We start from the raw sequence: 13,557 nt of genomic DNA, 5'->3' as shown, positions 1-13,557 counted from the left end.
AAGTGGGAAGGAGCTATCAACAATGAACTCACCCAATTAAAAGATATGGGTACCTCCTCCCAAAGATCAGAAGATCATCAGGAATAAGTGGGTTCTAGTTAAAAAGACCAATAAAGAAGGAGAAGTTATCAAATATAAGGCTAGACTAGTAGCAAAGGGGTACTCACAGATTCCTGGCATGGACTACACAGATATGTTCTCCCCGGTCATCTGTTTAGAAACAATACGATCAGTAATGTCCACAGCTGCTATCCTTGACTGGGAGATAGAGCAGATGGATGTAAAGGGGGCATACCTTAATGGCATGCTAAAAGAGGAGGTATATATGGAACAGCTGGAGGGGTACAACAACAGTACTGGCTGAGTATGTCGACTTAAGAAAACCCTTTATGGGCTAAAACAATTGGGGAGAGAGTGGAACATTGAGCTCAATAGTTGTTTGAATAGCATAGGGTTTAGACGTACCAAGTCCGACCCATGCATACAGTGGCTCAAAAAACTGTCCACATGTTTTTACATTTTTCACTATCTATGATATTGTGTGAGAATATACAAATACCTCAAGGACATGCTGGTATCATATTGTAGCACCACTTCAGGGCTTTCAATTGAGCACTATGGCGTGGGAAGTGGTTGAGATATGGTTGAGATATGAGGCTTCCAAAATGATGACTCATGTGGACAGTTTTTTGACTCAAGTATTTTACAGTGATAATCAGGTATTCTAGTACTCTGTGTGACCTCCCTTGGCTTTAATTACTGCCTCTATCCTTCTAGGCATACTCTTGAAACTATATCTAACTATATAAACCAGAATGTTTCATGTGTCATGATCATAATCACCATTAAAGCCATCTCCTCTGCTCAAAGGGATAATATCCTCTCTTTGTCCTATTCTGGCCTCTCTGCTCATCAAATTTCCTCTAAAACTGGAGTATGCAAGTCTACTTTGGCCAATTTTATCAAAGAAAGCCACCTGGACAAGGAAAACTCTTGTGGAGGATGTCCACCTCTACTAATAAGAGGGCTATTATTCAACATATCACTACAGGAAAGGCTGATAATGCTGTCCAAGCCACCCATTATATCAATTCCACCATCACCACCACTGTCTCTTCACAAACTGTGAGGGATGTTCTCAAGGCAGCTCATCTCAAGGCAGTAACAAAGAAGAAATGCCTCTTCTCTCTATCAAACATAGGCAGAGAAGACTACCTTTGGCTTGGCCCATTAAAACTGGACTGTAGAGCACTGGAAGCATGTTATATGGTCAGATGAGACCAAAATCAATAGGATTGGGTCAGATGGGAAGGTATATGTATGGAAAAAGAAGGGAGATTCTCTAACAGACAGAGAGGTTGGTGAGACTGTCAAATTTGGAGGAGGTTCTCTAATGGTATAGGGCTGTATTGGATGGAATGGTGTGGGTATGCTTGCTGAAGTTGAGGGGAGGATGGATGCTGAGCAGTATGTGGACATTCTAAATGACCACTTGCTGCCTAGCATAGCTGAATCAGGGATTGATGAAGAAGACATCATTTTCCAACAGGCTAATGATCCCAAGCACACATCTAGGAGAGCCAGAAAATGGTTTGAAGAACATAATATCAATGTTCTTGACTGACCAGAACAGTCCCCTGATGTCAATGTCATTGAACATCTCTGGGGAACACTCAAGAAGAAGCTTCAAGCCTCTGAAACCCCCCTAAAGGAGTATGGGAGCTATGGGAGAGAGTAGCAGTGGAATGGGGAAGGATTGCAACAGAATATTGCCAGAAATTGATTGAGAGTATGCCTAGAAGGATAGAGGCAGTAATTAAAGCCAAGGGAGGTCACACAGAGTACTAGAATACCTGATTATCACTGTAAAATACTTGAGTCAAAAAACTGTCCACATGAGTCATCATTTTGGAAGCCTCATATCTCAACCATATCTCAACCACTTCCCACGCCATAGTGCTCAATTGAAAGCCCTGAAGTGGTGCTACAATATGATACCAGCATGTCCTTGAGGTATTTGTATATTCTCACACAATATCATAGATAGTGAAAAATGTGAAAAACATGTGGACAGTTTTTTGAGCCACTGTATATGTCAGACAATCACAGAATGAAACGGAGATTATCACCGTGTGGGTAGATGATCTACTGTTATTCGCAAGCAATACGGACTTAATGAACCAACTTAAAACTCAACTTAAGGGTATCCCTGATGTTACAGACCTAGGAGAGCCAAAGAAGATAGTAGGAATCGAGATAACTAGAGACCGATCAAATAAATCGATCTGAATCTCACAGACCAAGTATATTGAGTCTATCCTACAAAAATATGGCCTCCAAGGATCTAATCCAGTAGGAATGCCATTAGATCCCAAAATTGTACTCAAAAAAGAAGAGACTGACCAAGAGGGGAACCGTAACAATAATTATGCATCCTTGATTGGATCTCTGATGTACTTGGCAGTAGCAATGAGACCAGACATAGCATACACTATCCAGAGGCTAAGCTCTTTTACTTTGAATCCGGGGTTAGCACACTGGACAGCAGCAAAACGAGTACTAAGATACTTGTCTGGTACACAGAGCCTTGGGATCAAATATTAAGGCACCACTATAGATAAAGAAGTCCAGATCAAAGGTTGGTCGGACACAGACTATGCCAATGATCCGAGGGATTGGATATCAATATCAGGCTATGTCTTTAAATTAGGAAAGGGAGCAATTACCTGGAGTTCGAAAAAGCAAAATGCAGTTTCATTGTCCTCAACAGAGGCTGAGTACACTGCAATGGCACATGCAGCGCGTGAAGCCATTTGGCTTCATAACCTATTCCAGGAATTAAGCTTAAACAAATAAACCCTACTACCTTATATGGAGACAACATGGCAGCATTGGCAATCATGCGAGACCCACAATACCATGCAAAGTCAAAACATTTTGATGTGAAAAGTCACTATGTGAGGGAGAAAATTCATGAGCATAGGATTCATGAAGTGTATTGCCCTACCAGAGATATGATAGCTGACATACTGACAAAACCGCTACCAAAGCCAGACCATGAAAGACTTGTACAAAGTCTTGGAATGTCCCTTGATTGAGGGGGAGTGTTGTTGCATGAGGTAATAGTTAGTAATCAACTGACATACCTGCAAAGTGGTCTGTGCACTGATAAGTAGTGGAGTTGCGGACTATCTGAGATACAAAGATATACGTAGTATAAATAGGTACAATAGAGAAATCTGAAAGTACAAGTGAAACAATCCTCCTATTGCTATCTATAAGCATCGTCTTGAACCTCTTGCTCATATTGCTTGTTTACATGAGGCTGCAAAGGTTGATAAGGTGCACTGGCAGGCACACTGTAAATACTGTGTCAAGGTGCAGGCCAAGGAGCTCGAGAATGCTGATCAGCTGGCTGTTGCGTATGGAATATTGCAGGCCGTCAGATCTTCCATGATTTTGATGCAGGAAGGTGAGTTTCACCAATTGGCATGTTACATATATGCATGTACATTGTATATTAATAACCTACTCAAACAGCATGCAAAAATGTCCCTCATATTGCCGGCAAGGTAGAAATAATGGCAAACCATCTGTTAAGTTGTCAATACATCCCCAGCAATATCAAGAGCAATGCTGAAACACTCAAACATGGAAGAAAGCAGCAGGCTGATGATGATGACAAGGGACAATCATCAGAATTTGGTAACCCAGAAACAGTCACTGACCGTGATCCCACTGGTAGCCATATGGAAGATCAAGAGCTCGTCATGAATGCTGACATTGACACTCTGCTTACGGACAAGTCTGAGTCTGAGTTGGATGATGGTGATGGGCCAGAGAATGGATCCACAAGCAACGTCCCTCCACCATCCTCATTTTTGGCTGTTGCACTGCAGTTGTGGAAAGATGCTGATGACAACAACAATGATGATTATACTTCAGGGCTAGGAGAAGTGGTTGAGGTTGAAGAGGACATCCCTGAAGGTGGCAGACCATGTCAAATTTGCTGCTTCTTTGGTCAGTGTCATATACCTGATCCGACTGCTCTAATATCAATATCCGCTCCGCTTTCCGATCACCTCCGCTCCATCCATCCTCCGCTCTGTCCAATCATCATCTGCATCCGCTCCTACATTTCTGCTCAACCGCTCAACCGGTCCCCTTCCATAACATCTCCATTCAACTGGACCTCTTTCCCCTTTTAGATATATACTTTCCCCTTCAGTACATAGACCCTTACTTCCGGATCACCGGTAATTCCTATTACCGCTCGATCACTGATCCGACACGTACATATTGATATCCGCTCCAACTCATGTCTTCACCTGTGTAAGTACTTACAAATGATATCCTTGGTACATAGCTTTACAACATAGTTATCCTGGTCACTGCCTCATACATAGAAGTATATAACATATCATGTACTTAGATATTTTCCTCAGTCTTAATATTACTTGTCTTCTCGCAGTTAACTCTTGTGAGAATTCTCAGTAGGACCTTGCCTCCTCTGGACACAAGTCTCAACTTGTTGTCACCTCCGACCCTCTGACCCTCCACCTCAACTTAGAGCTGTGCTCTAAGTGTCCTTCTTATTTCTCCATCCCTATCAATATTTTCCTTGCCCCTTTTCCCATCCTCTGCATTATCCTCTGCCTTCCCCGCTCCTACATTCCCCCTGCTCCTATCCACCCTCCACATCACTCCCTGCCTTCTCCGCTCCACTCCTAGTCAGCCTGCTGCTAGTAGCTCTTACTTCCCAATCCTCAAAGCGGACCTAAGTGGTTCACTCGTCCTATCATCGGACAACGTTGGACCCACTCCAAATTCGGGGCACGTACTCGGCTAAGGGTGCAGCGCAAGAGCTGAAGCTAAGCCCCGACACCTCTGCCTCCTGAGCCAGCACGGTACCTAACATGCTCGCCAGTTTGGCACATATCATTGAGGTTTGTTACTGATGATACAAAGAAGTCCTTTGACTTTACTGGTAAGCTGCAGAAGCTGAATGAATCTGGTGGGTCTGATAGGCTTAGCTTCATTGAACAGCTTGAGAACGCATTCTACACACCTGCCAAGATTGATCTGTGGTATGACTTTGACCTGCAACTTAGTGTCCCACCTGTGCTTCCTGGAATGGATAGCTTTGCCACAACGAATGATGGGGACGAAGACTTCCAGGGTTATCTACCTTAAGTCAGACAATTCTATCACTTCGGGAATGACACAAGTAAGCCCCCCAGTTCATCATTTCATACATCTTTCTCATCTTGTTTCAGCCTGAGGGGGTCACATTCAGACACCCAGGTGCACATGTTTGGGCTAGGAATGCTTACATTATCAATCTGCCACAGTTTGAAGAGATCCACCAACTTTTGGCACCACCTCAGTCTGGCACTGGCAGTATTCACCTCCCTCTCCTTCTCCCTTTCCTCCTCCTTCTCCCTTGCCCTCTCCCTTGCCCTCTCCCTCCCTCTCTCTTTCTCCCTCTTCCTTGCTGCAACTGTCTTTTGTGCATGATAAGTACACTGATCATGCACAAAGTCAGCATACACACACAATTGGACACCAGAACAATTGACGTACAACTTGCTGCGGTGCCATCTTGTCAGGCAAGTACTTCAATTATCTTTCAATGTGTTTATCGCAATGTCTAGAACAATGGATTGATGAGATCAATACTTAGTTTACATTTTTAGCAACATAGTAGTATTATTAGTATAACTATTATTAACTATGTAATTCTAAATTTACCAAGCTGGCACCAAAGTTACTTGGCTTCTGCAGGAACTTAGTGATGATAACACAGAAGATGACAATAATGACATTTCAGCTCCATCTGCAGTGGCATTGTCAATCAACCCACAGAAACCTTGGCTTCAGGACTTCAACTACTATGTGAATACATTTGACCAGCTTGCTGAAAAGCAGACAATTGAACAGTGGTGGGGGGTAAGTCATTCTTATACCCTGATTCAATTACTCAACGAAGATACTAAATTTATTTATAGTTAAATGCAACTAGCTATGGGCCAGTCTGGACGGCCATTGCTCAAGACTTTTTAGGAATCATGGCCTCATCAGTCTCAAGTGAGCAGGCATTTTCATTAGCTGCGTTAACAATTACAAAGTGCCAGAACCGTCTCAAGGGTGATGTTGTTGAGGCATTACAGGTAATGAAATGCCTTCTCCATCATGACCTGGTCTTCTGCAAGTCAGGACCTTTGTCATTGACTGAAGATCCTGCAGATGAGGATGATGAGCTACTTGATGGGTGTACAGAGAACTCAGGTGAAGATAGTATGGTATGACTGGGATTAAAATAGAGTAGAATGATGTTGCAAGTCTGTGTTTCATTGTTGCACGGTGCTATCCAATGAGCACTCACCAATGTTAGTAGGACATGTTCAGTTATTTTATATTTTCAGGCCCAGGCTTCAGCCCAAGCTCAGCCCAGCCCAAGCCCAATGTCAGGACTGGGCCAAAATATTAGGAAGCCCATACCCACTCAAGCCCAGGCCCAAGCCTGGCCCACACAACACTAGATGAGTGTTAGATAGGCACAAATAGATGTGGACAAATACAGTTGGAAGTGGGACATCGGTGGATAAATCTAGGAATGGTAGGATAGTCATGGAATATCATCTAGTTTTGTCAATATTCTGTTCATGAAGTTTGATATTCCAACTTATTTTTTGGAATGGCATAGTGTTGAACATGAGCACTAAGCACTTAGGGTTTTATTTTATTTTATTTCCTTGTTGACCCAAATCACATGAGTACTGTCAACCTTTAGCTTTATGCACAAAGCTGTAATTTATCAAATACACAAACTTAGCAACTACATAATAACCAATAGCTTGCCAATAGTGGTGTTCAAAGTAACTTTCAGAAAGTTTGCTAAGCTCGGTAAATCTTGGTAAATCTTGGTAAAACATGGCCAAGAAAAGTATTGAAACCTTCTGTGAATGACGATCATGCACGGCTCACTCAGCATGCACGTTGGGGTTCGAAAAACATGCCTGCCCTACAACCACGACCTCATCGGTCTGCATGTCTGCAGGATAAATTTCATGACTCAGTAGCATACCGCATTTCCGCGTAAGTTGTCCTCTCCCTGTTCCAAAATTTATATGCTGATCATATCACTTCAAGTCTCAAGAAGGTCTGGCATCCCCTCTGCGATAAATTACACAGAACCGGTGCTGGTGTTGTTCCCCTCGACGCTAATGCTGCTGCAAATTTGAAGGGTGCGTATGTCGCATAAATTTATTTAATTATACTGATAATATTTACAGAGGAGATTGACTGTGATTGTCCTTGGTTCAACGATCTTCGAGCAATCTGGGGGTCCAACCCGTCATTCGCAGCACCAACAATCTCTTCACAGCCCAGGGTGGATCATGCTGCCCATTTCTTCTCACTCGTAAGCACAGCAGACACCGGTAATGCCTCATCACAGGTCCGCAGTACTCCTCCTCCTTCCAGCACCCTCATGGGCAGCCCTGCTCCCCCCCACACTCAGGGGGGGAGAATAGCTGATCATCCCCAACAATCTGGCTATTCCCCATCCTCTGCTGGTCCTTCAGCAAGCAGTAGCACTGGTGCCCTCCCACAATTGGGCTATCCGCCCCCCTCCTCTGGCGCCTTTGCAGGCGGTAGCTTGCAATCTGGCTATCCGCGCCCCTCCTCTGGTGCCTTTTCGGGCAGCGGTGCTTCCCTGCAATATCACTATAGCCATCCTGTAGATGGCAGCAGCGCTAGCCCACAATTTGGCGGTCCCCCCCCTCCCAGCCCTTTTTCAGGCAGCCCAACTAGTTCATGCCCCCCTCCTTTCAACCCTCATGGTGATGGCAGTGCCGCTTCCTCCCCACAGTTCAACTATGGTGCCCCCCCCCTCCCCCCAGCACTCAGTCCTCCCCACAGTTTGACTATGGCGCCCCCCCTCCCCCCAGCACTCAGTCCTCCCCACAGTTCAGCCGCACTCACCTTCCCCCTCGCAAATCATACCCTCTCTCACATCCCCCTCTGGGCACGGCACCTCAGGCTGAAGATGATTTTGATATTGCTCTTTTTACCATGGATGGGATGGATGAATATGATGATCGTGACACAAATGCTGTGAGCCTCGACAGCCCACCCAGGGCCAGCATCATGAACAAGTGACAGCTTCCTTCATCTCCATCGCCTCCCCCTGCTCCCCCACCCACAGTTCCACAGATGCCCTGCACCTCCACGTACAACAACTGCAGTGTGTTCCTGTCCAAAACTGGCAGCGTCCGCACGAGCACCAAACCTTCATTGACTGCATCATCATACTCTTCAGCACACACTTGCTCCAGCATGCCTCCTTCCCAGTCGTCTTCGACTCCAGAGACATCAGTGTCAAAAGGGAAATGCAAGGCGACCAACAAGAAGTGGATCCGTTCTGACATTCGCAAGCAAGTTGAGATGTTGAATGACGAGGTTGAGAGCATCACCTCAGGTAAGACATCAGAGAGTGCATCAAGGGAGCCGTTGGTGAAGACACGGTATGAGTTGAAGAATGACCGCACCATGGCGAAGCTGGATATTTACTGTGAGGACAAAGAGCATGAATTTATACGCGACGAGCATGCCATCATCTGTGCAGATGCAAAAGTTGACCATCAGCATGAACAAGAGGTGAAAACCATGGAGATTTGCCTTCACGATGCTGAGTCTAGGGCTTGGGATTCGGAGGCGGCGGCATTGCGTCTCAGGATCGAGTACAAGAAACTCATGCTGGATGAGCAGACCAAAGGTAGTAATGCTGCATCTTGAGGGGGCTGCTCCACTGGGCTGTTTGTTCATTTGTGCTACTATCCCACTACATATGTTTTGTATGCCTTGATATGTTTCATGTACCCTACATATGCTACCTATGAATACAATGATATGATTGCTAGCCTTATGTATGTTGTACATTAGAATGAGGGCTATTGAAAAGTTGATCCATCAAACATGCTCTACAAGCCTGACCTGGTGTCCCTTCATAAGACCTATCACCCACTACTTCATCACCATCTGGCTCTTCAACCTCTTGTGGCATATCTCCTGGGCCCTCACTAATGGCCCAATCCATTGGAGTTGCATTTCTCTTCAAAGCGAATAATCATGTTATGAAGGATAATGCAGCACTGAACCCAGGCCACAGTAGTCATAAGGTGCTTTTTGTTAGCAATTGGGTGCCGAAGCTCTCGGAGTGATTGAAAACACCCTTTCAAAGCAGCAAAGGCGTGTTCAACACGAACACGGATCTAATAAAATACAAAATCAGTATACAGTAAATAAAAGGCAGAAAAATAAGGAGATACCCTAGAAAGGGTGACATTAAAGCTCTTCTGATTACCCGTCAACCTTCCATTGCATGGTTTCTTGAAAGGGGGAATACACCACATCTCCAGTAGATATGCACTGTCAGCCCAAACCCAGTGATCATCTGAGAGAAGAGTTGCATGCTCGTGATAAATATGAGTGGACTGGAAGGCATATGCATCATGCACACTTCCAGGGTGGCCAAGGGAATAGTCAACTATGAGAAGGTTGTGAGGCATGATAACTGCCTATAATTTATTTAATTTTTTACCATAGAAAAAAAAGAGAAAAACTTACTTGGCAGTTGAGGGAATAGCGAGATTTTCGGTCATAAAAACTCTCACCAGAGAGACCAGGTTTAGCATAAATTACAACCGTAGAACCATCAATTGCTAGAATACCATTCCGCCATTCAGGACAGGACCTGACCACAGCATATTGCCAAGCTTTCTCAGCATCCTCTGAATCAAGAGCAGGGAAAGATATGAATGTGTCATGCTGGTCAAGGAGAGCGACCATAACACGATTGGTGCAGTTAATGACAGAGCCAACACTGACACCTGCCCATTGGCCAACATCTTCTGGGGATATTGCATTGCCATAGTGGCCAGCGCGGTTGAGAAAGATAGCAAGTTGGATAGCAACAGGGAGCTGGGGGTTATTGGACTGATTGGTAAAAATACAATGATTGGATATCTGGTCAAGGATGTCATCAAAGATGTCAGGATCAATGCATAATTTCTTGCAAAATAAATGAGGCTGGGACTCCCCAAAATCATGAAGGAGTTCTAGTTGGGGAGCTCGAAGGGGGGGTGCATCAGGGCGATGAAGAACACGAGCCCTATCAATCTCGTCATGGAGGGCTGCAATTGTGTCTTGAAGTCGGTTGTAATGGGCAGTAATGTGATCAGACACATCACTAGAGGAGTCGGAGGAGTTGGAGGAGTCAGAGGAGTCCGAGAGATCAGCCATGTTGGGTAAAAATGGGGAAATTGGAGATGAAGGAGTGATCACCATGAAATCAAGATCAGATAGTGATTCATCACTAGATGTGTCCATACTCCTATCTGAGTTGTTGATATGTTGGACTGCATGCTCATATCTTGACCTGGCTAAGGCAAGCTCAGCCTGATCCAAGATCTGATGGAGTTCACCTCGCAGGGATTGACGAGGCATGGTGGATGTGCAAGAGATCCTTATCATATTGACCTGATATTGAGGGGGTGGGCTGAAAAAGGAAAGTCAGATAATGCTGGTCGGAGTTTTAATTTGACTTGGTAGCATTGTGTGTTGTTTGCCTCAAGGTCTGATCACTGCACTACTCATCCTTTCTGACTCTGTATGCCCTCTCCTGCAACCCTCCATCACATCCTCTTCAAATGATACATCCGTCATTTGCAATACCTACTGCTTACGGTCTTGGCAAGTGCAATGTCCTCATTTTCGATCTTGGAGGAGGAACACTCATTGCCACAGCCCTCCCTTATGGTCTTGGCGAGCGCAATGTCCTCATTTTTGATCTTGGAGGAGGAACACTCATTGCCTGCAGCCCTCCCTTATGGTCTTGGCGAAGCACAATGTCCTCATTTTCAATCTTGGAGGAGGAACACTCATTGCTGCAGTCATCCCTTACAGTCTTGACAAGAAAGCTGTTATCTTTGAGGAGGATCCCTCAATGTGTTCCCCCCATGCCCAGGGGGGCATCAATGATCACCCCCAACAATCTGGCTATCTCCCCCCTCCTCTGGCAGCTTTGCGGGCGGTAGTGCTTCCCTGCAATATCACTATAGCCATCCTGCGGATGGCAGCAGCACTAGCCCACAATTCAGCAGTCCCCCCCCTCCCAGCCCTTTTGCAGGCAGCCCAACTAGTTCACGCCCCCCTCCTTTCAACCCTCGTGGTGACGGCAGTGCTGCTTCCTCCCCACAGTTCAACTATGGTGCCCCCCCCTCCCCCCAGCACTCAGTCCTCCCCACAGTTCAACTATGGCGCACCCGCTCCCCCCAGCACTCAGTCCTCCCCACAGTTCAGCTACACTCACCCTCCCCCTCATAACAGACATGAGTTAGTTGTGCAGCCGGATTTTGTCCTTTGAAGGGTGTGATCCAATACAGGGCACAGTGAACTAGTTTCTACATATCTCACACAATTGTATTACTTCTCATTGCTTATCCCATCACTGCATCGTCTTTCAACACTAAGTCTCTTTTCGAAGTCCACTTTCCATGCCGATCTGAGCCATACTTATGTCAGAGTTTTCAGAACAATTTGTAGTGTGTCTTACCAAAATTTACCAAGCTTAGCAAACTTTCCGAAAGTTACTTACAGCTCTTTGCATAAAGGATGGCACTGGTGTGAAATTTTCCTTGTGTATGCTCATACTACCCTTATATTATCATCTTCGCAACATGGGATTTCGCAAGATCAGTCATGATGTGAAACTTGCAGCAATCCAACTCCATGAACTGGAACCTTCTAAGCCTTCATGATATCCTAGATTGCTGCAGGATTTTCCAGACGCACTTGGTTTCGGATTTTGAAGCTCTGGCATGAAACCAGCGATGTCAAATACTGTAGAGTTACAACCATAGCTTCGCGCCCTTTCGGGTGTGACCATGTCACACTTAGCTTCGCAGCTTTGTAGGCCCTTGTGACGTGTGACCTATCCAAGTTAGCTTCGCCCCGACTGACTTGGGTTTGCAACCCGACTCGGTGCAACAATCTTCTCTCTTCCTTTTGGTGGTGATATGGACCAAAAGATCCTCACATCGTTGCCTTGGGCCCTCCGCTATGGGCACATTTAGAATGGATAAAATGATGGTCAGCTGCATTCCATGTGAGTCAGAGGTTGCAGGAAATACTCAGGCCGCTGAGGCCTCGAACACAGGTGAGGGAGAGGACAGCACAGATGCATAGCCAATACCCTATATAACGATTTTTGGTTGCACTGCTAAGTTAGTGCTAACTTGTCTGTAGCAATTTTGTTGGTGATTTTTCCTGTTTTACCGCTTGTCACAAAATAGCTTCGCTCCCCAAAATTTAGTGTGACCGTCACATCAAATAGATTCGATTCGCTGTGGGGTGGGACGCGTGACGAAGTTACAGTCGTAACTCTACAGTATCGTCCTCATCAGACCCATTGGAATCAAGGTCACTGTCATGCTCTAGCAGACTCTTGTGTTTTTTGGAGGCAGGAATAGTCATAAGTGGCATGATGATAATGAATTACAGGGGATGTGAGTGTACAATGAGCAAAATTTCACTAAGTCTAACATTTCCTAATTGAACTGAAAATTTCACGCCGGTGCCCAGGCTCCTTCCCAGGCTCCGGTTCAAGTGTAGAGGGCGACATCCGAGGGACATAGATACTTGTTTGATATGTCACATGATACAAGAAAAATTCAAACCCAGCACAACCTTATTCCCCTCACACTCTCACCGGAGGCTGGAACATAACATTTGTAAACAGAGGTCAGCCACAGTGATGGGTGACCGTAGAACTCTAAACAACCAGTTTACACCTAGCGTAGGGTTACGACTTTTCGAATTGATATATTCATTTTTCTGCCTCGGCTAATATTACACCCGCTCCCATATGGACACCATGTGATTGCAGCGCTACAGGACTGCAACTTAAGTGCCTCTCAGTTCATCCTATCAATTCTACAAAATCAACAATATAATGGACATCATCTTGTCGAAGACCTTCTTGTCCATTGTAATGAAATCTTTCGATGCTTTGCACTGAACATCCTTCTCAGTCAGGCTGACATATTGCAATATGCCAACCGAGCTACAAGAGAGCAATACATCAGAGAGATTAAATTAATCTCATCGGAAGAAGGGGGTTGGCACTTCAGGACCATCGCACACAACCACACAACAGGTAGAGGACTTTAGTGTCGAGGAGATGGGCAGAGAAATGCAGTCTTGCGCACCCATGCTGTGGGATTTACTTGGGTGTCTACTCAGGGCTGATGATTCATGCGAGGCAAAGGACACTGATGGTGATGTTCTCATGGGAAATATGCTTGGGAACAGCTCTGGGATAGTACACGAGGAAGATGACAGCTATTGGATGATTTAGATGAGATAGATCTCGAGGGTTTTATCAATGGGCTCACGTCATGCACTACGCCGGATGATAGTAACAAACAAACCTTGCGGCACGCTGCAATCATTACGATCATAAGCATCGCCCCTATCTTTACAATGAATCTGAAC

The 13,557-nt window shown here is 45.2% G+C and overlaps 2 protein-coding genes across 2 annotated transcripts; both read left to right on the top strand.

Annotated features, from left to right (window-relative positions):
• Window positions 1–4,916: 4,916 nt before the first annotated feature.
• Window positions 4,917–5,193, top strand: EDB91DRAFT_1249984 (uncharacterized protein; the record flags this gene model as incomplete). Its single annotated transcript, XM_041323168.1, has 2 exons — window positions 4,917–4,946; window positions 4,999–5,193. The coding sequence occupies 2 exons, from the start codon at window positions 4,917–4,919 to the stop codon at window positions 5,191–5,193; spliced, it is 225 nt and encodes a 74-aa protein (XP_041175721.1).
• A 5,519-nt stretch (window positions 5,194–10,712) lies between these two features.
• Window positions 10,713–11,428, top strand: EDB91DRAFT_1249981 (uncharacterized protein; the record flags this gene model as incomplete). Its single annotated transcript, XM_041323167.1, has 2 exons — window positions 10,713–10,838; window positions 10,883–11,428. 2 exons carry the CDS (start codon window positions 10,713–10,715, stop codon window positions 11,426–11,428), a joined length of 672 nt encoding a protein of 223 aa, XP_041175720.1.
• Between the last annotated feature and the right edge of the window lie 2,129 nt (window positions 11,429–13,557).

This window comes from Suillus paluster (genome assembly GCF_016628075.1).
Source record: "Suillus paluster strain FC165 chromosome Unknown EDB91scaffold_38, whole genome shotgun sequence".
Classification (NCBI taxonomy): domain Eukaryota; kingdom Fungi; phylum Basidiomycota; class Agaricomycetes; order Boletales; family Suillaceae; genus Suillus; species Suillus paluster.
The sequence above is the reverse complement of the archived record's forward strand: the minus strand, read 5'-3'. Positions and strand labels throughout refer to the sequence as shown.